This window comes from Erythrolamprus reginae, chromosome 5, assembly GCF_031021105.1.
Source record: "Erythrolamprus reginae isolate rEryReg1 chromosome 5, rEryReg1.hap1, whole genome shotgun sequence".
NCBI classification, from domain to species: domain Eukaryota; kingdom Metazoa; phylum Chordata; class Lepidosauria; order Squamata; family Dipsadidae; genus Erythrolamprus; species Erythrolamprus reginae.
In genome coordinates this window covers 5,084,107-5,106,578 of record NC_091954.1, presented here as the reverse complement: position 1 = coordinate 5,106,578, position 22,472 = coordinate 5,084,107, and the positions used below count along the sequence as shown (strand labels likewise).

The 22,472-nt window shown below is 43.5% G+C and overlaps 1 protein-coding gene across 1 annotated transcript in view; it reads right to left on the bottom strand.

The window, feature by feature from the left end:
* Positions 1-22,472, bottom strand: part of POLR3A (RNA polymerase III subunit A) — an 89,121-nt gene that overhangs the window by 42,833 nt on the left and 23,816 nt on the right. The window contains exons 10-17 of the mRNA XM_070751995.1: positions 21,592-21,733; positions 19,847-19,987; positions 16,437-16,506; positions 14,824-14,951; positions 13,248-13,386; positions 9,311-9,475; positions 5,244-5,416; positions 3,678-3,789 (exon numbers count right to left, since the gene is read on the bottom strand). Of these exons, the coding sequence (XP_070608096.1) occupies positions 3,678-3,789; positions 5,244-5,416; positions 9,311-9,475; positions 13,248-13,386; positions 14,824-14,951; positions 16,437-16,506; positions 19,847-19,987; positions 21,592-21,733 (1,070 nt within the window). The remainder of the gene's footprint in view (positions 1-3,677; positions 3,790-5,243; positions 5,417-9,310; positions 9,476-13,247; positions 13,387-14,823; positions 14,952-16,436; positions 16,507-19,846; positions 19,988-21,591; positions 21,734-22,472) is intronic.

Here is a 22,472-nt window from a genome sequence, read left to right as displayed (position 1 = left end):
CGAAGGGCATCGCCCTGTACTGGTAATGTACGCCTTCTGAGCAGAACCTGAGGAATTCCCGGTGTGCCGGGTGTACAGGTACGTGGAGGTAGGCCTCCTTTAAATCTATTGAAGTCAACAGGTCCCTGGAACGTACCGAGGGAAGAATAGTCTGTAAGGAGTGCATATGGAACCTCCTGTACTTGATGTAGATGTTGAGTTGTTTCAAATTCAGTATCATTCGGTATCCTCCTGAAGTCTTGGGTACCAGGAAGATCCTGGAGTAAAATCCCCTGCCAACTTCCTGCTGAGGTACCTGTTCGATGGCTTGTATTTCCAGTAAATGGGCAATCTCCTTGCGGATCTGCTGCCTCTTGTGTAGGTCCCGAAGCCTCGGGCAACTTACAAAGCGATGAGGAGGGGGCCCCATGAATTCCAGACGAAGTCCTTCCGATACGGTGGCTAAAACCCACTTGTCCGAGGAAGTGAGCAGCCAGGAGGGGCTGAAGTGCTGCAGCTTCCCTCCTAGAGGTAGGGGCCCGGAGGAGTCATTTGGAACGACGATATCCCCTCTGGTTGCCTCCACGAAAGGGCCGCCTGGACTGCTGGAAGCCTCTGGGACGATCCTGATAAGATCCGCGATCATTCCTGAATGATTGCTGGGAGTACTGATTCTGGTGAAAACCTCTCTGCGCCTGTCCTTGTCCGGTAGAAGCATCCCAACGTGGGTTCTGCCGTCTGGTGTAGGGAGTAAAACGACGGTCTTGGCGTCTATTGGACTTAAGGAGGACCTTCCTCTTGTCCTTGTCCTCTATGAGGACTTTATCCAAAATGTCACCGAAGAGCATCGATCCCTGCAGTGGAGCTGAGGCCAGGCGCCATTTTGATTTCAAGTCCGCTGGCCAATTTCTCAGCCACAAAAGTCGGCGTGACGACAGCGTAGTGGCCATGCCCCTACTGGCAAACTTAGCTGCGTGTAGGGTGGCGTCGGCGGAAAACTCAGCTGCGGCCTGTAGTTTGCTGATATCCTGGCGAAGTCTGGCTTCCTCCGGGCCAAGGCGCGACTGCAGCTCCTGGAGCCACATGATGGAGGCCCTGTTGAAGAAGGAGGCCGCAGCAGCCGCTCTGAAACCCCAGCCCGCCATTTGGTGGGTCTTGCGTAATAGGGTTTCAGCCTTTCTGTCCTCTGGTTTCAAGCTCTCCCCCGTCTCTGACGGTACAAGGGCACTGGAAACCAGCGTGACTACTGGCTGGTCAATGGGGGGAAACTCCAAAAGTTTTTCCACCTCATCGTCGAATGTGTAGAACTTGCGCTCCAAATTCGAAGGGCCCTGAGCCGCTGCGGGGTGTTGCCAGGGTTTTTTGACTCCCTCAACGAAGATATGCGATGCCGGGATGTGGTCCGACTCGGGTTGGGGTTCTCTTAAAAGGGAAGCAGATGTCTTGCCGGTCTCTGCTTCTGGTGTCTTAGCCGCTCCCTGCAGGTCCATTACCTGCTTTGCCTTAAAAAGCAGAGTCCGAAACAGCGTGGGCTTAAACAGTCCGGCCACTGGCTGCTGTTCTGGGGTGTTCTCATCCTCTGAGAACTCATATTCTTTATCACTGTCCTCGCCAAAGTCCGGATCCTCTGAAAGAGACCCCAAACCCGAGGGGGGCGGTATTGGCCAAAGGCTTCTTGCTTGAGTCTGAGGTCGGTTCACTTGCTGGCCTGTCCCGGCATTCACTCCTTGAGCATAGACATTTGCAAACATCTCCTGTAATTCTGGAGCCATGTGCTGCCACGAACCAGTCTGGGGGCGCAGCCCCGCCGCTGTGGGTGTAAATGTGGCAGAAGGTGCCTGGGTGCCCCTTCTTGGGAGCCCGGAAGGTTCAGGTCTAGTCCAGGACAAGGCTGGAGATGGGGCCTGTGGCAATGACATGAACTGTCCCCTCTGGGGACCAGTCACCCTCCTGTAGGGGTCCCAGGTGTCCAAAGGCTGACTGAGGGGTCCCAGGTTCAGGCGTGGTTGGCTGCCTCTGAGTCAGAGGTACTGGAGAAGGGGAGGGGTGCAAGGCTGCCTCCAATTTCTTCTCTAGCGCCTTTATGCGCTTTTCTACCTCTTTTAATGAGGCCACCGAAGCAGGGGACTGGGAGGGCTTTGACCTCTCCTTATCCTTCCCCTTAGCCTTCTCCTTGCTCACCACTGGGGAGCTGGCTTTCTCGGTATTGGGCTTATCTTCCATTGTACTCACAGCTCCGGTGTTGTAATAGGAGTATCACGAGAAAATTGCCTCTCAACAGCTTCGTCACGAAAGAAAAAATGGCTGCTGATGCTGGCCTCGCCCTTGCGGCTGCGCATTAGAGCCGTAGCCCAATTCGCGCCTCTCAGCTGCCGGAAGCCCTTCCGGATGGCGCTCTTGCGCTCCGTGGGGGGGTGTAGTTAAAATGGCGCTGCCCAGCATTTTCGCGGGTCTTTTGCGCTCACCCCCCCTTTCGCCGCTTCTTCCGGGCTTTCCCAGCCCGGTCTCGGCCCTCCAGGGCTCGCCCAGTCCAGCCGCGGCGATCCCAGCGCTGGCGGCTGCGGCGGCGGAAGTCTCTGCGGCATTCCTCGCCGCTTTACAGCTGATTCGGGCTCCGGCGCTGCCTGCGAGCCCCTCCGGGGGTCGCCGTTCTCCTCGAGCCTCCCAGTGGGGGGGGCGGACCCCCCCACCTTCGGCTCGCAGCCCTTGTTTGACCGCTGAGGCCAGGGACTCCGGGCTGAGGTGCTCCTCTTGGGGGCAGTTCCCTCGGGGGGAAGCAGCCCCTAAGGAGATCGTTGGGGGTGTTGTCCGCGGAGGACAGAGACCCCTGCCTCCAACGTTGATCAGATCTGTAAGGAGACAAAAGAAAAAAGATTAAACTGGTAACAACACCTTAAAATTTATTCAGCAAAACTCAGTATGTCTCTACTCTGGGACTGAGTTTTTAAAACTGAGCTCATGGGGGGACTGCAAGGGGGCGGTAACTTTTATTATGTAAATTTTTACTCAGTCTCTACCAATCGGATTGGTTAAATACCCATGTTGGACTCTCCTTCCAGATGCAGTGGAGAATGAGCGGGACAGGGTGGGCAAAAACGGGAGGGACCCATGGAGCTCAAGAGAGGAGAAAGGTGTGGGGAAAATGAGCGGGACAGGGTGGGCAAAAACAGGAGGGACCCATGGAGCTCAAGAGAGGAGAAAGGTGTGGGGAAAATGAGCAGAACGGGGTGGGCAAAAACAGGAGGGACCCATGGAGCTCAAGAGAGGAGAAAGGTGTGGGGAAAATGAGCGGGACAGGGTGGGCAAAAACGGGAGGGGACCCATGGAGCTCAAGAGAGGAGAAAGGTGTGGGGAAAATGAGCAGGACAGGGTGGGCAAAAACGGGAGGGACCCATGGAGCTCAAGAGGAGAAAGGTGTGGGAAACATTGTTTCATCTTAAGAACTTTTCACCTTACGAACCTCACCCCGGAACCAATTAAGTTCGTAAGACGAGGTATTACTGTACCATATTTCCAGCTTCCAGAGGGCCTCCGGGGGGCAGGGGAAGCTGTTTTCACCCTCCCTAGCCATTGAATTCTGGGTGTGGGCACGGGTATGAGCAATAGCATGCGTCCATGTTCTTTTGGCACCCGCATTCATATCTATCGGTCTGTCAAGGCTCCCAGAGATAGGTGCCAACTTGGATGGTCAACCCTACCTTTTGAACCACAAACGGCCATCGTGAGGGGGCTGTTACTTTTGTCTAGTTCTCGAAGGCAGGCACTGCCCGCATGGTCTCGGATAACAGACAGTTCCTTCAGAATCAGCGCCTAGGAAAAAGACTCGATTAATAGGCTTGCAAGACTTAGCCTATTTTCATTTCATGGATCTAATCAGAGGTTGACACTATTCTTAAGGTAGCAATCTTAAGATATAATATAATATAATATAATATAATATAATATAATATAATATAATATAATATAATATAATATAATATAATATAATATAATAATATAATATAATATAATATAATATAATTTTATTGGCCAAGTGATTGGACACACAAGGAATTTATCTTGGTGCCGATGCTCTCAGCGTACATAAAAGAAAAAGAGACATTTGTCAAGAATCATGAGGTCCAACACTTAATGATTGTCATAGGGGGTCAAATAAGCAATGAAGAAACAATCAATATTAATAAAAATCTTAAGGATACAAGCAACAAGTGACAGCCATACAGTCCTAAGTGGGAGGAAAAGGATGATAGGAATGATGAGAAAAAACTTGTAGAAATAGAAGTGCAGATTTAGTAAAAAGTCTGACAGTGTTGAGGGAATTATTTGTTTAGCAGAGTGATTGCGTTCGGGAAAAAACTGTTCTTGGGACTAGTTGCTTTGGTGTGCAATGCTCTGTAGCGACGTTTTGAGGGTAGGAGTTGAAACAGTTTGTGTCCAGGATGCGAGGGGTCAGTAAATATTTTCCCCGCCCTCTTTTTGACCCGTGCAGTATACAGGTCCTCAATGGAAGGCAGGTTGGCAGCAATTGTTTTTTCTGCAGTTCTGATGTTAGAATATTCATAACAGGGAGAGCCAATGGTAAGAAGGCCAGCCGACGAATAGGCATAACAACTAAGTCAGCCAATGAGAGCTAAACACTTCTGAGTCCGTGCAGAGAATTGAAACTGAAGTTTCAACTGGGCGTGGCTTCATATCCACACTCTGCACTCTCTATCTGAACTCTGCTGAAATGAAACTAACTGTTCTCTGCTTTCTGTAGCTGTTGCTAACGGTATTGTAAAGTCATCCGTTATTATGTTTCTAGAGAAGTTATTGAATCCAGACGAACCAGCCACCTGTGTGTGCTTCTGGCTTTGAATTTTGCAACAAACTTAGAAACATAGAAACATAGAAGTCTGACGGCAGAAAAAGACCTCATGGTTCATCTAGTCTGCCCTTATACTATTTCCTGTATTTTATCTTACAATGGATATATGTTTATCCCAGGCATGTTTAAATTCAGTTACTGTGGATTTACCAACCACCTCTACTGGAAGTTTGTTCCAAGCATCTACTACTCTTTTAGTAAAATAATATTTTCTCATGTTGCTTCTGATCTTTCCCCCAACTAACTTCAGATTGTGTCTCCTTGTTCTTGTGTTCACTTTCCTGTTAAAAACACTTCCCTCCTGGACCTTATTTAACCCTTTGACATATTTAAATGTTTCGATCATGTATATAAACTTAGTGAATAAATTAAAATTTGCAAATGGGATGTAACTAACTTCTAGTGTCTCTTCCGCAGTGCAGCCGGGCTGCTGCTGTAGCTTCCCAGTCTTCAAGGCTTCAATATATTCATCGCATTTCTTGTAGCCAGCATTCAGAAGTTCATATTTGGCCTTCAGCAAGCCTTGGCCGGGGGTGACATCACCAATTCCAATGGAAAACCCACGGTTAGCTATGCGGTGGCAAAGAAAGAACAAAAGTCTACGTCAGCACACTGGCGGTAAACGAGAACATGTTGCACGAAACAATTGTGTGGTGATCCTTTTGTTCGTTGTGACTTTCAAATTCTTTTTGGTACAGCACAGGGTCACCCCACCCTGACCAATAAATGCTCTAAATATGAAAGAATATGACCTGTATTCCTAAGAACTCTACCGATCCCCAATTTATTTATTTACTTACTTACTTACTTACTTACTTACTTATTTCCTTCCTTCCTTCCTTCCTTCCTTCCTTCCTTCCTTCCTTCCTTCCTTCCTTCCTTCCTCTGTCTGTCTGTCTGTCTGTCTGTCTGTCTGTCTGTCTGTCTGTCTGTCTGTCTGTCTGTCTGTCTGTCTGTCTGTCTATCTATCTATCTATCTATCTATCTATCTATCTATCTATCTATCTATCTATTTACAGTGTTCCCTCAATTTCCGCGGGGATGCGTTCCAAGACTGCCCGCGAAAGTTGAATTTCCGCGAAGTAGAGATGCGGAAGTAAATACACTATTTCTGGCTATGAACAGTATCACAAGCCATCCTTAACACTTTAAACCCCTAAATTGCAATTTCCCATTCCCTTAGCAACCATGTTTATTTATTAAAGTTTATTTAAAAAAATATTTATTAAAGGTGGATGAAAGTTTGCCGATGACATATGACGTCATCGGGCGGGGAAAACCGTGGTATAGGGGGGAAAACCGCGAAGTATTTTTTAATTAATATTTTTGAAAAACCGTGGTATAGACTTTTTGCGAAGTTCGAACCCGCAAAAATCGAGGGAACACTGTATTGGATTTGTATGCCGCCCCTCTCCGGAGACTCGGGGCGGCTAACAGCAATAATAAAACAGCATATAATAATAATCCAATACTAAAAACAATCAAAAACCCATTATTATAAAAAACCAAACATACATACAGACATACCATGCATAAAATTGTAAAGGCCTAGGGGGAAAGAGTATCTCAATTCCCCCATGCCTGGCGGCAGAGGTGGGTTTTAAGCAGCTTACGAAAGGCAAGTAGCTCTGACTGGGTGGTGTGGAATGGAAGGATTTATATTTAGACTGGAGAAAGACAACACAATTCTTTCAACCGTTCCAAGAAAGCTCCATACCCATTTCCACCACTGAGGACAGAGTTAAACCTCCAGGTGTTTCAATGACCCTCGAAAAGGATTCAAATAACCAGCTGTCTGCAAGAAATACCCTGCTCAAAAAAAATAAAGGGAACACTTGAACAACACAATATAACTCCAAGTCAATCAAACTTCGGTGAAATCAGACTGTCCACTTAGGAAGCAACACTGATTGACAATCCATTTCACAGGCTGTTGGGCACATTCAACTTCGTACAGAACAAAGTATTCAATGAGAATATTTCATTCATTCAGATCTAGGATGTGGTATTTGAGGGTTCCCTTTATTTTTTTGAGCAGTATACAGTGATACCTTGTCTTACGAACTTAATTGGTTCCGGGACAAGGTTCGTAAGGTGAAAAGTTCGTAAGACGAAATGATGTTTTCCATAGGAATCAATGGAAAAGCGATTAATGCGTGCAAGCCCAAAATTCACCCCTTTTGCCAGCCGACGCACCCGTTTTTGCACTGCTGGGATTCCCCTGAGGTTCCCCTCCATGGGAAACCCCACCTCTGGACTTCCGTTGCCAGTGAAGTGCCCGTTTTTGCAATGCTGGGATTTCCCTGAGGCTCCCCTCCATGGGAAACCCCACCCCCAGACTTCCGTTGCCAGCAAAGTGCCCGTTTTTGCGGTGCTGGGATTCCCCTGCTGGGATTCCCCTGCAGCGCCGCAAAAACACGGAAGTCCGGAGGTGGGGTTTCCCTTGGAGGGGAGCCTCAGGGGAATCCCAGCATCGCAAAATAAGGGGTTTTAGTTGTTTTATTAATTGGATTGTTACATGCTGTTTTTATCATTGTTGTTAGCCGCTCCGAGTCTGCAGAGAGGGGCGGCATACAAATTCAATCAATCAATCAATCAATCAATCCCAGCATCACAAAATCGGGCGCTTCGCTGTCAACGGAAGGTCCGGAGGTGGGGTTTCTCAACGAGGGGAGCCTTCACTTGGCAATGGAAGTCCAGAGGCGGGGCATCCCAGCAGCGGCGGCGGGTTCATAAGATGAAAATAGTTCAGAAGAAGAGGCAAAAAAAATCTTAAACCCCGGGTTCGTATCTCGAAAAGTTTGTATGACGAGGGGTTCGTAAAACAAGGTATCACTGTATTTAGATTGGAGAAAGGCAACACAGTCCTTTCAACATTTCAAGCTCTACACCTAAATCGTTCAATTCCCCACTATCCTATCAGAACTGAAGCAGCTTCTCAGATGCGAAGCGAAACACCTAGGTTAAAAAAAACCTGGACACACATACAGCCCGGGAGAAACCCCTCTTAGCAGTAGCGACTGCGAAAGTGATCTTGGAGTCTTAGTGGATAATCAACTAAACATGAGTCAGCAATGTGCAGCAGCAGCCAAAAAAGCCAATACAATCCTAAGCTGCATCAACAGGGGAATACACTCCAAGACCAGGGAAGTCTTAATACCACTCTACTATGCCCTGGTCAGACCACACCTGGAGTACTGTATTCAGTTCTGGTCACCACACTTCAAAAAAGACATTGAAACTCTGGAGAAGGTGCAGAAAAGAGCAACCAAAATGACCAGGGGTCTAGAAACCAAGTCTTACGAAGAGAGACTGCGGGAACTGGGCATGGATAGCCTAGAGAAAAGGAAGGCCAGAGCGGACATGATAGCAGTCTACAGGTATACAAGGGATTGCCACAGAGAGGAGGGGATCACTTTATTCTCCAGGGCACCGGAGGGCCGGACGAGGAACAACGGCTGGAAGCTGACCAAGGAGAGATTCAACCTGGAAATAAGGAAGAACTTCCTGACGGTCAGAACGATCAACCAGTGGAACAACCTACCAGCAGACGTTGTGAACTCCAATACTCTGGACATTTTTAAGAGGAAATTGGACTGTCATTTGGCTGGGATGCTATAGGGTTCCTGCTTAGGCAGGGGGTTGGACTTGATGACCCGCATGGTCCCTTCCAACTCTAACAATAAATGAATGAATGAATGAATGAATGAATGAATGAATGAATAAATGGATGAATGAATCTTCAAAAGAAAAAAACAGAGAGTCCAGTTGCCTCTTGAAAAAAGCACCTTTGGGATAACCATGATCTATAGAAACTCAGTGGAGGATATTTCGGGCCGACCCATCGTTCTCAAACTAATCCCTCTTACTGCATCACTGTGAAGGTAAAAACCAACAGTTGAGTACTGTGTTCAGTTCTGGAGACCTCATCTACAAAAAGATATTGACAAAATGGAACGGGTCCAAAGACGGGCTACAAGAATGGTGGAAGGTCTTAAGCATAAAACGTATCAGGAAAGACTTCTGTATAGTCTGGAGGACAGAAGGAAAAGGGGGGACATGATCGAAACATTTAAATATGTTAAAGGGTTAAATAAGGTTCAGGAGGGAAGTGTTTTTAATAGGAAAGTGAACACAAGAACAAGGGGACACAATCTGAAGTTAGTTGGGGGAACGATCAAAGGCAACATGAGAAAATATTATTTTACTGAAAGAGTAGTAGATCCTTGGAACAAACTTCCAGCAGACGTGGTTGGTAAATCCACAGTAGCTGAATTGAAACAGGCCTGGGATAAACATAGATCCATTGTAAGATAAAATACAGGAAATAGTATAAGGGCAGACTAGATGGACCATGAGGTCTTTTTCTGCCGTCAGTCTTCTATGTTTCTATGTGGTAGAAGAACAAAGGATAATTCAAAGGCGGTATCAATTAAAGAGGTAAGCACGCTTCGAGATACTTACAAAGGTAGACAGGAGCCAGTCGGGCTAACCTCGACATAGCATCAGCTGCCACAACTTGGCCCCAATCTCTTAGTAAAATGTAGAATATATTATTCTTCGATCCGGATCCCAGCGTTCCTTTGTCCATGCTGCCAGACATCAACTCACTGTTGTGAATTGCGACATCTGAAAAACAAATGCAATTATATGGGTTTAAAATGATAAAAAAAACGAGAGCCCTAAAGATTGGCAAAGATGCTGTTTTGAGGAGGGACGATAGATTATTGAGTATGCAATTAACTATGAAATGATGTAGCTAGATTTATTAGGTGTTGTTGTTGTTGTTATTATTATTATTATTATTATTATTAATTGGATTTGTATGCCGCCCCTCTCCGCAGACTCGGAGCGGCAAACAACAATGATAAAAAACAACATGTAACAATCCAATTTAATAAAACAACTAAAAACCCTTATTATAAAAACCAAACATATACACAAACATACCATACATAACTTGCAGTGGCCTAGGGGGAAAGAATATCCTAACTCCCCCATGCCTGGCGACAAAGGTGGGTCTTGAGTAATTTGCGAAAGACAAGGAGGGTGGGGGCCGTTCTAATTTCTGGGGGGAGTTGATTCCAGAGTGCCGGGGCTGCCACACAGAAGGCTCTTCCCCTGGGGCCCGCCAAACAACATTGTTTGGTCAACGGGACCCGGAGAAGGCCAACTCTGTGGGACCTTATCGGCCGCTGGGATTTATTTAATTTTATTGAAGTATAGAATAATACAGAAATAAATAGAAATATTTAGATCATTGGATTATTGAAGTTATTGGGATAGATAATGACAATTAAGTGACAAACATTTGAATATTAATTGATTATGATCTGGATCTATGATTATAATATTAAGATGATTATTCATTGAAGATTTAAAATAATGGTTTGATTAAGTTTTATATTGTTTTCATATTCCTTTAATAATAGATTTTGGTTTTTCTTTTTGATTATATTCCTCTTTCTTTTTTTCTTTTGAATTATAATTTTCTTTGTTACTGTTTGTAGTGGATAAAGTTTTCTTTCTTGTAAAGCAGGAGTTAGGCAAAGTTGGCTCTTCTATGACATGTGGACTTCAACTCCCAGAATTCCTGAGCTAGCGTGTTTGGCTCAGGAATTCTGGGAGTTGAAGTCCACAAGTCATAGAAGGGCCCATTTTGCCCACCCCTGTTGTAAGGGTTTTGAGAGAATACATAAGAAGTAGGAATGGGTACTATGGGGTACTTGAAGTACTAAAAGAGAAGGATATTAATTTAATAAGATCTTAAAGGTTCGGGTTCGGTAAGTTCGGACGAACTTTACGCAAAATTTGGCCGAACCCGAACCGAACCTGAACTGGGAATCCCTCCCACGAAGAGATTCCGGGGGCGGAGCTTTGACATCACCGGCAGGTTGCTAAGGACGCCAAGGTGATCACTTCCTGGATTCCATGGAATGCAGGAAGTGATCACCTTGGCGTCCTTAGCAACCTGCCGGTGATGCCCAAGCTCTGATCGCCGAACACAACCCTGAACTTTGCCCGAAGCTTGAAAAAATTTCATGTTCGTGTTCGGCATACCAAACACCACAAAATTCCCGAATTGTGCGGGTTCGGTTCGCCCATCACTAGAAATTAAGCTTGAATTCAATTAGGAGAAAATTAGATACCTAGATGACAAAATTAGAGGTCACGGTTGGTGGGGTTGAATTGACACTAGAAGTAATTAATTTGGAACTAATAATTTTTGGGGGCAGATGAATTATAAATAATGTACTAACTTGATACTGCTTTTATTAAATATGAAAATATTTCCAAATGTATTGAAAAAGTTTGTATGGAGAAAAATTAAAAAAAATTACCCTAAAAAACAAAACAATGCAATTTAGTTGGCCAACAGAACATTTCGGAGGAGGCAGCTTCAATCCTTCCTTGCTGTGCAAAGTTCTGGATGTAATTCCAAAAAAGGGGGCTTTGGAGCACACAAGGGCACAAACAGGGAACTTCTTCTCTGCAAACTCTTAAATGCAGCTGCATTTTTATGGTAATTCTGCGGCAGCTGCCATGGGCCGCCTGGGAGAAGAGACAGCTACAAGGGTCGGCCAGAAAGTAATGCACCATTTTTTTTTTCTCAGCCTACAGTAATAGTTTGAATGCGAAACTTTAGATATACATTATTCGAATTGTCAAGAGTGCGTGTGTAAATTTTGCGTTTCTTCAGACAGACAGCGTAGCTGCAGCCGTGTTTTAAAATGGCGTCTGTAAGTGATATATGTTACCAGCAGTGCGTCGTCATTGAATTTCTCACTGCAGAGAAAGAAACTGTTGGGAACATTCACCAACGTTGGTGTATGGAAGAACAGAGGGTGAGGCCATTAGAACAAGGAGTGGTACCGACAGGGCATAGACGCCCTTGTGTCGCGCTGGAGGAAGGCCATAGAACGGGATGGAGATTACATCAAAAAATAGTGAGTGTAGAAGAAACATTGTTCTTTCTTGTGTGCAAGTTTCATTGTGTTCAATAAATAATTGTTGAAGAAAAAAATGTGGTGCATTAATTTCAGGGTGATTTTTTTCCCAACAATTATTTATTGAACACAATGAAACGTACATAGAAACATAGAAGACTGACAGAAGAAAAAGACCTCATGGTCCATCTAGTCTGCCCTTATGCTATTTTCTGCATTTTATCTTAGGATGGATCTATGTTTATCCCAGGCATGTTTAAATTCAGTTACTGTGGATTTATCAACCATGTCTGCTGGAAGTTTGTTCCAAGCATCTACTACTCTTTCAGTAAAATAATGTTTTCTCACGTTGCTTCTGACCTTTCCCACAACTAACCTCAGATTGTGTCCCCTTGTTCTTGTGTTCACTTTCCTATTAAAAACACTTCCCTCCTGGACCTTATTTAACCCTTTAACATATTTAAATGTTTCGATCATGTCCCCCCTTTTCCTTCTGTCCTCCAGACTATACAGATTGAGTTCATGAAGTCTTTCCTGATACGTTTTATGCTTAAGACCTTCCACCATTCTTGTAGCCCATCTTTGGACCCGTTCAATTTTATCAATATCTTTTTGTAGGTGAGGTCTCCAGAACTGAACACAGTATTCCAAATGTGGTCTCGCCAGCACTCTATAAAGTGGGGTCACAATCTCCCTCTTCCTGCTTGTTATACCTCTAGCTATGCAGCCAAGCATCCTACTTGCTTTCCCTACCGCCTGACTGCACTGTTCACCCATTTTGAGACTGTCAGAAATCACGACCCCTAAACAAAAAATCACTACCCCTTACAAACAAGAAAGAATGTTGTTCCTTCTACAATCCCTATTTTTCCATGTAATCTCCATCCCGTTCTATGGCCTTCCTCCAGCGAGACACAAGGGCGTGTATGCCCTATCGGTACCACTCCTGGTTCTGGTCTTGAAGCCATTTCTGCACTGTGCGAATCACCTCTTTGTCATCCTCAAAATGTCTTCTGCGACTAACCGTACTTCTGTCGACTGCAGATTCTCCATAAACTGTACACAAACGTTTGTGAATGTTCCCAACAGTTTCTTTCTCCGCAGCGAGAAATTCAATTATGACACTTACAGACGCCATTTCAAAACACTGCAGCAGCTACGCTATCTGTCTGAAGAAACGCAAAATTTACACACACACTCCTGACAATTCGAATAATGTATATCTAAAGTTTCATACTTGTACCATTATTGTAGGCTGAGGAAAAAAAGTGGTGCATTACTTTCTGGGCGACCCTTGTATATACTGTATATATTAACTTTATTTTTCTTTCCTGTTTTTCGCAGCTTGCAAAAAAGAAAAAAAACCTGATGCAAAATTAACAGTAAAGTATTTTCAAGAAATCCTGGCAATCGACAAACATGATTAAACAAACCAGGGGAGCTTTACTACTTACAGGAGTCGTTACTGCACAGATCTTCTCCTTTGCCACAATATTGTTTGCCTTTGGTCCTGAGATTGGCCTTGACTGGACAACTGTCCCCGGGCTTCAGAATGACACTAAAGACCTGCTTTCCTGTCCACAGGGTGACCGGCTTAAAAAAAAAGAAAAAGAGGCCAAGAGGAAAGGATTAGAAATAGGGATGGGGAAGAATGTTCTCCAGATACTGGTTCAGAACAGTATGAGCAGGCAACTGAAGGCTTAATATTCATATTCTCTCTCTCTCCCTTCCTCCCCTTTTTCTCTTCCTCCATTCATCACTTTATTTATTTATTTATTGATTGATTGATCGATCGATTGGACTTTTATGCCGCTCCACTCCAAGGACTCGTGACAGTTTACAACATATAAAAGAACAATATAACATCCTAAATGGGGGTTTTAAATATTTTTTATTCATTCTCTCGCTCCATCCATCTATCCTATCTATCTATCTATCTATCTATCTATCTATCTATCTATCTATCTATCTATCTATCATCTATCTATCTATTGGACTTTTATACTGTCCCTCTCCAAGGACTCAGGGAGGCTTACAACATATAAAAGAACAATATAACATCCTAAATGGGGGTTTTAAATATTTTTTATTCATTCTCTCGCTCCATCCATCTATCCTATCTATCTATCTATCTATCTATCTATCTATCTATCTATCTATCTATCTATCTATCTATCTATCTATCGGACTTTTATACTGTCCCTCTCCAAGGACTCAGGGAGGCTTACAACATATAAAAGAACAATATAACATCCTAAATGGGGTTTTAAAATAATTTTTATTCATTCTCTCGCTCTCTTCCTCCTTCCCTCCCTTTTTCTCTTTCTCCATCCCTCCATCCCTCCATCTATCTATACGCAGGGAGGCTTACAACATATAAAAGAACAATATAACATCCTAAATGGGGGTTTTAAATTTTTTTTTTTAGTAAATTTCCATAATCTTTTATAGTTATTTGATCTCTTACATATTGTTGTATTTAATGTTGTATGACGCCCTGAGTCGCCTCGAGAAGGGCGGCATAGAAATCTAATAAATAAATAAATAAAAATAAAATCAATCCAATTAATTTAAATTAATAGTAGAAAAAACCCCCAAAATAAAAGACATTCATTCCCATTCAATCAACTAACTCCCAATACATTCGCCAGCCAGGGGGCTGGAGTCTCGTGGCCCCAAGCCTGACGGCATAGATGAGTCTTGAAACACTTGCGGAAGGCGAGGAGGGTGGGGGCAGTGTGAATCACCGGGGGGGGGGGAGAGATGATTCCAGAGGGCTGGGGCCCCCACAGAGAAGGCTCTTCCTCTAGGCCCTGCCAAGCGACAGTCTAGTTGACGGGACCCGGAGAAGGCCAACTCTGTGGGACCTAACCAGTCGCTGGGATTCATGTAGCAGAAGGCGGTCCCGCAAGTATTCTATCTCTCTCTCTTTTTCGGTCTCTGTTTCCCCCCTCCCTCTCTCTCCCCCTCCCTTTCTGTCTCTCTCCCCCTTTCTCCGTCCCTCCCTGCCTCTCTCTCTTTCTGCCATACCTTAAGAATTGCCGGAGCTGGGAGGCGAACTTTAACTTTCTCATCCTTGCCAACCAGAATAGAGGCGATCAACTGACACGCTTTCGCTCGGTCAAAGAAAGTGTCCTTTAGCGTGAGGAGGTAAGCGCCTAAAACATGGGGAAAAAAATTAAAAAACCAGAAAGAAAGAAAAAGCATTCAGTTCGATGCATTTTATCAGCTCTCGGGTTCTCGTACCATGACAGCGATGTAAAACAACCTCAAAATAAAATAAAAAAAACCAATGTATTTATTTTAACAAAGATCATTTACATGGAAAGAAGATAAAAGAGCAACCAAAAAAAAAGTGATTAAAAAGAAGAAAAATATTTTATCCCTCCGGCTAGGTTCGCCCTGCACTACGGAGAGGGGCAGCATACAAATCTAATTAATTAATTAATTAATTAATTAATTAATTAATTAATTAATTAATTAATTAATTGTTATCCAATATCTTCCTAAGAAAATTCCAGTGTTGGAGCATTCACAACTTCTGGAGGCAAACTGTTCGACACTAATCTTCTCAAGAGAAACCTGTGACGTTGTATTAATTTTTTTAATTTTAAGAGAAAATGCTACTTCAATCATGAGCCAAACACTCCTGATGCTCTTCTAACAATAAGTTCCCTAAAGACTCAGGTGAACAATTTTTTTTTTTTTTTTTAAAGGGATTGTTTCTATTTTTCATCTTGGGTCATTTTTTTTCTCCTTAGAACACTGGAAAAATGAAGCCTTTGGAAAGACTAAAATAAAAGGTTCTTCTTACAACCTGTTATTTTACGATGGTTTTACGACATCTAATAAATGTATAGATATAAATTTACCTCTTCTTTCCTTTTTATTTTTCCCCTTCTTTTCCCTTCTTACTCTTTCCTCTTCCTTTTTCTTTCATTCTCTCTCTTTCCCTTTAGCTTTCTTTCGTTTTATACATATAAGTATGTATTTTGACTTATAACCGTATACTCAAAACTTATATACATCTGTACCAATATTTGCACAGTCCTATTGCCTTATGTATCCCCTCCCCTATTTATCTTCAATAAAGATTATATTTATTGATTATATTCTACCGCACGAACCCCAGCGGCCAATAAGGTCCCACAGAGTTGGCCTTCTCCGGGTCCCGTCGACCAAACAATGTCGTTTGGCGGGCCCCAGGGGAAGAGCCTTCTCTGTGGCGGCCCCGGCCCTCTGGAATCAACTCCCCTGGAGATTAGAACGACCCCCACCCTCCTTGTCTTTCGCAAATTACTCAAGACCCACCTTTATCGCCAGGCATGGGAGAACTGAGACACCCTCCCCCAGACTTTTATATTTTATGTTTGGCATGTATGTGTTGTATGGTTTTAAATTGTTGGGGTTTTAGATATGTTTTATTTTAATATTAGATTTGTCTCACTGTTATATTGTTTTTGTATTACTGTTGTGAGCCGCCCCGAGTCTTCGGAGAGGGAAGGCATACAAATCTAATTAATAAAAATAATAATAATTTTCTTTTTAAATTTTCTTGTTACACCCTGTCATTTTACGATGATGTATCTCAGACTGAAGTTAATAAAATGCAACTGCTATTGCTAATAGTTTAAAATACACACCGGTCAGAAAATCTTGAATTGCAGCAATAAGCGGTTCTCCATTCCTGGGTGTTACCAAGTTGGCTTTGGTCTGAGAAAATAAAACATTTCATTTCTGTTCTGTCGGGCTCTCTGGTAGGAGCCTCCCGAAAATTCAAGGGTACAAATTTCAGACACACACACGTTTGAAAATTCAAAACAAAGTTCTTTATCACAAAGTTCAAAATAAACTAAGCACTCTTTTTGTATTGCAAAGAGCACTTGTCCCAAAACAATCTGGTAGTCTATACAAGTTCCTTAATTACTTAGCTTGCAGCTGTGAAGAAACGTCACAGCCCTCCTTCTTCCACAAAGTGAGACACACACACTTTGCTCTGCTTTGGTTTCAAAGTCGTGAAAAATCAACAAAGTCCGGAGACAGCAAGGCACAGTCCTGAAGAACAACGATCAGATATTCTTCCACAACGGCCAAACCCACACGCTGCTATTTATATCAGCAGCACTAACTACTGGAGCCCCACCCAAACACAGTTGCCCTCTCTTATCTCCTGTAATATTTCTTCAATTGGTCTCTTCAATGCATAATTCTGCACCTGCGTGGGTCCAAAACCTCCGCATCCGAATCAACCAAAGAAAATGGAGATTGACTTCCTGGGCTGTGTGCCAAGCCCCCCTCTTCCAAGTCACCCCCCACCTTCTTCTTCGTCCGAGGAAACTGCACTACCTGACTCTGTCGGCACTAAAACAGGCCTATGACATGTTGAAGTTTCCCCTGCATCCACCTCCACATTCTCTGGGGCAGGAGCTGGGCCAGAGCCAACCACAACAATTTATATACTAGTTTTCCTCCCAGAAAAGAATCTGATCACTTTTGAAAAGCCAATTACTTAAGTTTCGGATATGGAGACCACCAAAACATATGCATAGTATTCTATCCCAGCCTGTGCAGCTTGAAAACAAAGGAGGAATCCACGTATTGATATTTCAAATCAGTCCCTTTATACATTAGTTGGGGGAAAGATCAAAGGCAACATGAGAAAATATTATTTTACTGAAAGAGTAGTAGATGCTTGGAACAAACTTCCAGAAGACGTGGTTGGTAAATCCACAGGGACTGAATTTAAACATGCCTGGGATAAACATATATCCATTGTAAGATAAAATAGAGGAAATAGTATAAGGGCAGACTAGATGGACCAGGAGGTCTTTTTCTGCCGTCAGTCTTCTATGTTTCTACATAAAGTCTCATTTTTACAAGCTAAAATCATGCATGTGATTTAAATCTTGGCAGTTTCTCAGTGAGGGTAATTAAGATATAACAGTTCTGCGAATAAACTGCTGTTGAAGATCAAAGCTGCTCGCATTCCTTCATGAGTTAAGAATTCTCCGGTTTCACAGACTTACTAATTACAGCTTCCCAACATTTCAGCAGACAGGGAAATTTTTCTCCAAGAATTTTTAGCAGGAAAATAAAAGGTGGCTAGCGTAACCTGGCTGAGACTTCAAGTCATCATCCGACTCCATTGCAAAAGGTTGTAACTCCACCCCGTATTACCCATATTCCACCCTTAAATACCTATAGGAACTGGTCACAATTCCCTAGAGCAGTGTTTCACAGCCTTGGCAGTTTGAAGATGTGTGGACTTCTGTCGCGGTTTAGTCAAATTGATTAAAGTCTGTTAGGACCTTAACCCCGCGGAGTCGATGGAGAGAAGCCTTATTCATTTGTTCAAACAAGATTTCTTTATTGTAAAAAACGGAAAAAAACCGTGTCTCGAGGGACAACATAACAAATACATCTTTACATGATGGAGGATAATGGGGAAGAGAGTTGAGAACTGAAGAAGGAGGAAGTTGGCCTTCTCCGGGTCCCGTCGACTAAACAATGTCGTCTGGCGGGCCCCAGGGGAAGAGCCTTCTCTGTGGCGGCCCCGGCCCTCTGGAATCAACTTCCCCCGGAGATTAGAACTGCTCCCACCCTCCTTGTCTTCCGTAAACTACTTAAGACCCACCTATACCACCAGGCATGGGGGATTTGAGACACCTTTCCCCCAGGCTTATTATAATTTATGTTTGGTATGTTTGTGCTGTTTGGTTTTTAATTATGATAGGGTTTTAAGGGTTTTTTTTTAAATATTAGATTTGTGCCAGTATAATATTGTTTTTATCGTTGTTGTGAGCCGCCCCGAGTCTTCGGAGAGGGGCGGCATACAAATCTAATAAATTATTATTATTAAATGATGTAAGATTGGCAGGATATTACATCATAATAGGAGGATCTTAGTAAGGCACACATAGTTAACTCTTTCATTACTGAATGTCTCTGAGCGGCTGGCAAATATTCAGGGTGACAATTTCAACTCTCAGAATTCTTCAAATTGCTAAGGTTGAAAAACACTGCCCTAGAGTTATCAAACTATAGACTACTTCCTTTTTCCATACAAGTATTCTTGTCTTGTCTTAATCCTCTAAAGCAAAGGCTCCTGATCTTCCTCCTCCTCTAAGTCAGACTCTACTGTCATTGGCCTATCTGCCACCTCTGGTGGTCCTTCGGGTTAATCTAGGTCTATTTCTTCCTCAGTCTCACTCTCTGCATCAGCTGGCAACACCACTGGCCCATGGTACCAAGGGCTCATCCTCCTCAGAATCTATCATTACTAGAGGTGGACGAGGAGCACTCACAAGAGATAGTAGATAAATGGCTACGTAAGTGTGTATTTGGGCTTCAAAAAACCCAAAACAAAGCAAAAAGGAGAAAATAGAGTGACAAAATTCTTCACCCAAAGGAAAAATCTAGTAGTTTTTAACTCTAGGGAAGTGTTGACCACTCCCATTAAGTGTTTAAGGGTGGCTTCATGGGAAAATCGGGGTGGACTTTCAATGTTTGCAATGGAGTCAGTTCGAGGTTTGAGGTTCCAGACATACTACGCTAGCAAACTGTTATTTCTCTGCTAAAATCCATGGAGTCGAAATTTCTTTTTCTTTCTTTCTTTCTTTCTTTCTTTCTTTCTTTCTTTCTCTTTCTTTCCAACTTTTTCCTTCTTTCTTTCTCTTTCTTTCTTTCTCTCATTCTCTTTCTTTCCAACTTTTTCCTTCTTTCTTTCTTTTTCTTTCTTTCAGCGTCTGCGGAATGCCTGGAGAACTTGTAAGTGTGTTTGTGTGACCCAGAAAACATTTATCTCACCTACAGAATGTTAATTGGCTTTGATCAGCCGAAACCATTATCTCTTCTTTGCCTTCACTGGGGAAGCAGCCAAGAGGGACTTATAATGTTTACAAAATGCTGCTTCTCATATAAAAGAGTTTGGTTTAAAATAACACGGAGTGGGATTGCTCCTTGGTTTTCGATCTGCGTAGGCCCAGAACAGAACAGCAGCCTCCTGGTTTTGTTTTCATCAGAACGCCGGCGGGAGAACAAGAAGCCTGCTTACCCCCATCAGGACAAGGGCTTCAGCTTTGGCTTCTTCGGTTTGAGGAAGGTGAAGGTTCATCTCGTCGCCGTCAAAATCGGCATTGTACGGCGTGCAAACGCATTCGTTGAAGCGGAAAGTCCGATGCGGTTTTACCTTAGCCTGAAACACAACATCAAATCAAGGTTAAGAAAAAAGAGGATTTTAAATACGCCAATATGCTAATAATGTCCTCTGGCTTTGAATAGGGCTGTTTTAACAACAAAAAAGGAGATCTATCAATCTATCAATCTATCAATCTATCAATCTATCAATCTATCTATCTATGTAATCTATCTATCTATCTATTTATCTATCTATCTATCTATCTATCTATCTATCTATCTATCTATCTATCTATCTATCTATCTACCTACCTACCTACCTACCTATCTATCGTTAGAGTTGAAAGGGACCATGAAGGCCATCAAGTTCAACCCCCTGCCCAAGCAGGAACCCTATAGCACACCAGTAAAGTGGTAGTTCAATCTTCTCTTAAAAATGTCCAGAGTGTTGGAGTTCACAAAGTCAACTGGTAGGTTGATCGCTCTGACCGTCAAGAAGTTCCTCCTTATCTCCGTGTTGAATCTCTCCTTGGTCAGCTTCCAGCCGTTGTTCCTTGTCCGGCCCTCTGGTGCCCTGGAGAATAAAGTGATCCCCTCCTCTCTGTGACATCCCCTCGTATTTGGACTTATATGCCGCCCAACTCCCGAATGACTCTGGGTGGTATTAGGTATTAAGAGTTGGCCTTCTCCGGGTCAATGTCGGCTGGTGGGACCTAGGGGAAGAGCCTTCTCTGTGGCTGCTCCGGCCCTCTGGAATCAACTCCCTCCGGAGATCAGAATTGCACCCACCCTCCTCGCCTTCCATAAAATGCTGAAGACCCACCTTTGTCGCCAGGCATGGAGATAATTACCACCTTCTCCCCCCCACACACTTTTTATTAAATTTTCGGCCTTACTGTATGATGGATTAGGTTGAATGTGTATGATTGTATAGTTAGGGATTTTGCTATGTTATTAATATTTTTAAAATTGATTTAATTTTTGTACTATTGGATTTGTAATGTACTGTATCACTGTTATGTTGTGAGCCGCCCCGAGTCTTCGGAGAGGGGCGGCATACAAATCTAATAAACTATAACTAACTAAACTATAACTATTTGTTCTGGAATACAGTAACACATGATGGTTCCAGTCACTGATGGGCTGCCAAACCTTTTACTGTCACATTTGGGCATGGCTTATTTTGTGGGTGTGGCTTGCTGGTCATGTGACCAGATGGGAGTGGCTTGACAATCATGTGACCAGGGGTGGCTTAAAAGTCATGTGACTGGGTGGGAGTGGCTTACCGGCCAAGATAAATTTTCAAATAGGTGCCTGGACTATTTTCCTGTTGATTAAGTCACATTATTGGAATAGCCACAAAAAGGACAACAAATGATAGACAGCATTATTTGTTGAGGAGCACAGGAACACTTCAAGGTTTTGTACTGAACCCACAAGGTTCAGTAGGATAAAAGATTAGGCATGTAGCTCAATTGCTATAAAAGTTCAGTTCTGGCTGGGGAATTCTGGGAATATCTTCAAGTTGCCCAGGTTGGGAAACACTGATTTAGAGTATAAGATGCGGGGGAGTGCATCTTATACTCTGAAAAATATGGTACATGCCAGTTGCCGAGCATCCAATGAGAACCAATGAGAAACCTAACAAAGACTCATCCTTACTATGTGAGCCATGATGCTGAGCTTGTGTAAAGAGGGCTGGCGGTTGAATAAGACGATGTCTCCATCGATCAGGTGCCTCTCTACCGTGTCTCCATACTTCAGCTCCTGTGCCATCCGCTCCCGGTTCCCGTATTTCAAAAACCTACGCAGGGGCAGGAAGAGAGGAAGGAAAGACAGAATTTGATTCCGTCTTGCACTTAAATATTTTGAAGTAGTGTTCCCTCGATTTTCGTGCGCGGAAAGTCTATACCACGGTTTTTCAAAAATATTAATTAAAAAATACTTTGCGGGTTTTTTTCCCTATACCACAGTTTTTCCCACCCGATGACGTCATATGTCATCGCCAAACTTTCGTCGGCCTTTAATAAATATTTTTTTAATAAACTTTAATAAATAAACATGGTGAATGGTTGCTAAGGGAATGGAAAATTGCAATTTAGGGGTTTAAAGTGTTAAGGGAAGGCTTGGGATACTGTTCATAGCCAAAAATAGTGTATTTACTTCCGCATCTCTACTTCGCCCTACATGGCATTGGACCAGAATATCTCCGGAACCGCCTGCTACCGCACGAATCCCAGCGGCCGATAAGGTCCCACAGAGTTGGCCTTCTCCAGGTCCCGTCGACTAAACAATGTCATCTGGCGGGCCCCATGGGAAGAGCCTTCTCTGTGGCGGCCCCGGCCCTCTGGAATCAACTCCCCCCGGAGATTAGAACTGCTCCCACCCTCCTTGTCTTCCATAAACTACTTAAGACCCACCTATACCGCCAGGCATGGGGGATCTGAGACACCTTTCCCCCAGGCTTATTATAATTTATGTTTGGTATGTATGTGCTGTTTGGTTTTTAATTATGGTAGGGTTTTTAGGTTTTTTTTAATATT